Source organism: Metarhizium album, assembly GCF_000804445.1.
Source record: "Metarhizium album ARSEF 1941 chromosome Unknown scaffold_122, whole genome shotgun sequence".
In the NCBI taxonomy this organism is placed as follows: domain Eukaryota; kingdom Fungi; phylum Ascomycota; class Sordariomycetes; order Hypocreales; family Clavicipitaceae; genus Metarhizium; species Metarhizium album.
Window position 1 is genome coordinate 84 of NW_024467696.1, and position 2,857 is coordinate 2,940.

At 62.7% G+C, this 2,857-nt stretch overlaps 1 protein-coding gene across 1 annotated transcript; it reads left to right on the forward strand.

The window, feature by feature from the left end:
- Positions 1-739: 739 nt before the first annotated feature.
- MAM_08467 (Alpha-N-arabinofuranosidase Precursor) lies at positions 740-2,278 on the forward strand (the record flags this gene model as incomplete). Its single annotated transcript, XM_040827264.1, has 1 exon — positions 740-2,278. One exon carries the CDS (start codon positions 740-742, stop codon positions 2,276-2,278), a length of 1,539 nt encoding a protein of 512 aa, XP_040674740.1.
- Positions 2,279-2,857: the final 579 nt, after the last annotated feature.

Here is a 2,857-nt window from a genome sequence, read left to right on the forward strand (position 1 = left end):
CTTGGCTTCACATGGGTTGGTCATCTGCTCGTGCCGTGACCGACTCAGACTCGACTCAAGAGGCTGCCCGGGGGAAAACGGCCGTCGTCACCGCCGCCGCCGCCGCCGAGGAGTCGCCAGGGGGCACCCAATTCGAGTTCCCGCCAGCTTGGACACGCTTTCCCATCAACGTGGACCTGCATGATGCGACCCAGGGGGGTCAGATGCCAGTTGCGGACTGGACATGGCGTGACATCGGCAGCTCTGATGCTCTTTGTGCCTGCGCCCAATGTAGTTGTGCCATGAACCAAAGCGGCGTCCGTGGCCGTGAGCTGCGGAGCCGCGTGGACGGACCACGAGATTTGGCGCCGTTGCAATGCTTTGCTTTTGTAAAGAAGCCAGGGAGCATCGTGGTCGACCCCTTGGTCGAGCGGTGCTGCGACTGCGGACGAGATTCTCCTTTCCTCGAGCGTGTGTGAATTAGCCCAGCCTGCGGTGCCCATGATGAGCTGCTGCTGCCCCCTGGAACGCTGGATTTATATTTAAGCAGACAAGATGTCACCTCGCGTCAGGGGAACGAGAGAAGGAGACGAGGGAAACTCAAGAGAGCAAGCTAGACACATCGACGACCAGTCAGCCCTTCGGTTGCGTACTATACTATCCGACAGTATCGAGGCGCTGAACAGGAATGCGCTCGTCTGCGTCTGCCACCATCGTCGGTAACTCCTGTGTGAAGCGCGTCGAGTAGACGCCCAGCAGCATGTACAGAGACCTGTTCGTACATGGCAAGTTTTCCGTGCGGCGAGCAGTGCAGCATGCCTGCGTCCTGGCCGTGAGCGTCGGCGGCCTCGTGGCTGCCGGACCCTGTGATATATACGGATCCCACGGCACGCCCTGCATCGCCGCCCACAGCACCACTCGGGCATTGTACGCCAAGTATTCCGAGAGGCTCTATCAGGTGCGGCGCGGCTCAGACCAGGCGACGACGGACATCCTGCCCATCTCCGCCGGCGGCGTGGCCGATTCCGCGCACCAAGACTCCTTCTGCGCCCTCACGACTTGCCTCATCACCGTCATCTACGATCAGTCGGGCCGCGGCAACCATCTCACCCAGGCTCCGGCCGGCGGCGCGGCGCGCGGCCCGGAGCCCGGAGGCTTCGACTCCCTATCCAGCGCCGTCGGCGCCCCGGTCAAGCTGGGCGGCAAAAAGGCGTACGGCGTCTTCATCTCGCCCAGCGACGGCTACCGCAACAACGCGGCCGTGGGCACGGCCTCCGGGGACGAGCCGCAGGGCATATACGCCGTCCTCGACGGCACGCACTACAACGCGGGCTGCTGCTTCGACTACGGCAACGCCGAGAGGGACAACAACGACTCGGGCGACGGCAAGATGGAGACGATATACTTTGGCGACGGCGGCTACAAAGGCTCCGGCAGCGGCCCCTGGATCCAGGCCGACCTCGAGAACGGCCTCATCCCCGGCCCGGCCGAGGCCCGCAACGACGGCAACCCGACGATATCGGCGCGCTTCGTCACGGCCATGGTCAAAGGCAAGCCCAAGTACTTTGCCATCCGCGGCGGCGACGCCTCCTCGGGCGCGCTGTCGACCATCTACAGCGGCGCGCGGCCCAAAAAGTACGAAACCATGTACAAGCAGGGCGCCATCCTCCTCGGCATCGGCGGCGACAACAGCAACAGCGGCCAGGGCACCTTCTACGAGGGCGCCATGACCTCGGGCTACCCGTCCGACGAGGCCGAGGCCGAGGTCCAGGCCGACATTGTCGACAAGGCCAAGTACGCCGTCGCGCCGCTGGCCGGCGGCCCTCTCCTCCGCGCCGGCTCCCGCGTCTCCCTGCGCGCCACGACGCCGTGCTGCACGACGCGCTACGTCGCCCACAGCGGCGCCGCCGTCAGGACCGAGGTCGTCTCGTCCTCCAGCAGCGGCCAGCTCAAGAGGGAGGCCAGCTGGGTCGTGCGCGACGGCCTCGGCTTCAGCGGCTGCGTCTCCTTCGAGTCCGTCGACGCGCCCGGCAGCTTCGTGCGCCTCTCCCCCGAGCGCCGCCTCGCCGTGCACCCGGACGACGGCAGCAAGGGCTTCCGCGAGGAGGCGACCTTTTGCCCCGAGGCCGGCCTCGCAGGCAGGGGCAGCTCACTGCGGTCGTGGAAATACCCTACCCGCTACTGGCGCCACTTCAACAACGACATGTACGGCGCCGGCAATGGCAGCCCTGCGTATTTCGATGCCCATCGGGTTTTTAACGAGGATGTGACGTGGGAGGTCGGCCCTGGCTTCGCTTGAACAGCATGGGGCCGGAGAAGTGGACGTGAAAAAACCACAGACTAGTAGTAGTGCGTTAATTTAATGGTAATGAGACGACCACAGAGCGGGTACAATAGACGATGACTTTTTCGTTGGGAAACGAGACCAAGAGCGTACCACCGCTAGCAGTAGCCTGATGTGTGTGCGACAAGTGAAGTGAAGCCGTCACTGTCACGTCTTCAGGCCAACATGGGGATCCATCTCGACTGACTCGGGCTGTGAATTACAGCGCCGGCTTTATTGGCAGGGTCTTGCCCTCGTATACTCGTACGATGCCGTACACCAGGCGGGGGTTTTCTTTCCGTTTCTCCATGTCGTTCTCTCCCATGATTGTAGGTACCCTGCCTTGGCTGGATGACGCGTGACAAGAAACACGTCCTTTATTTAGGTACACGGAGAATAGTATGCAGCTCTAATCAAAGGGTCGGTCGGACCCGTGGGGTGCCATGCGCAGACGTTTTATCACGGGGCTTCAGGCCGCGAACGCTAGGCGCAATGCTGTCTTCTCAACAACAATGTCATTTGTCAAGCTTAAACTTGAATCACTTGACACAATGG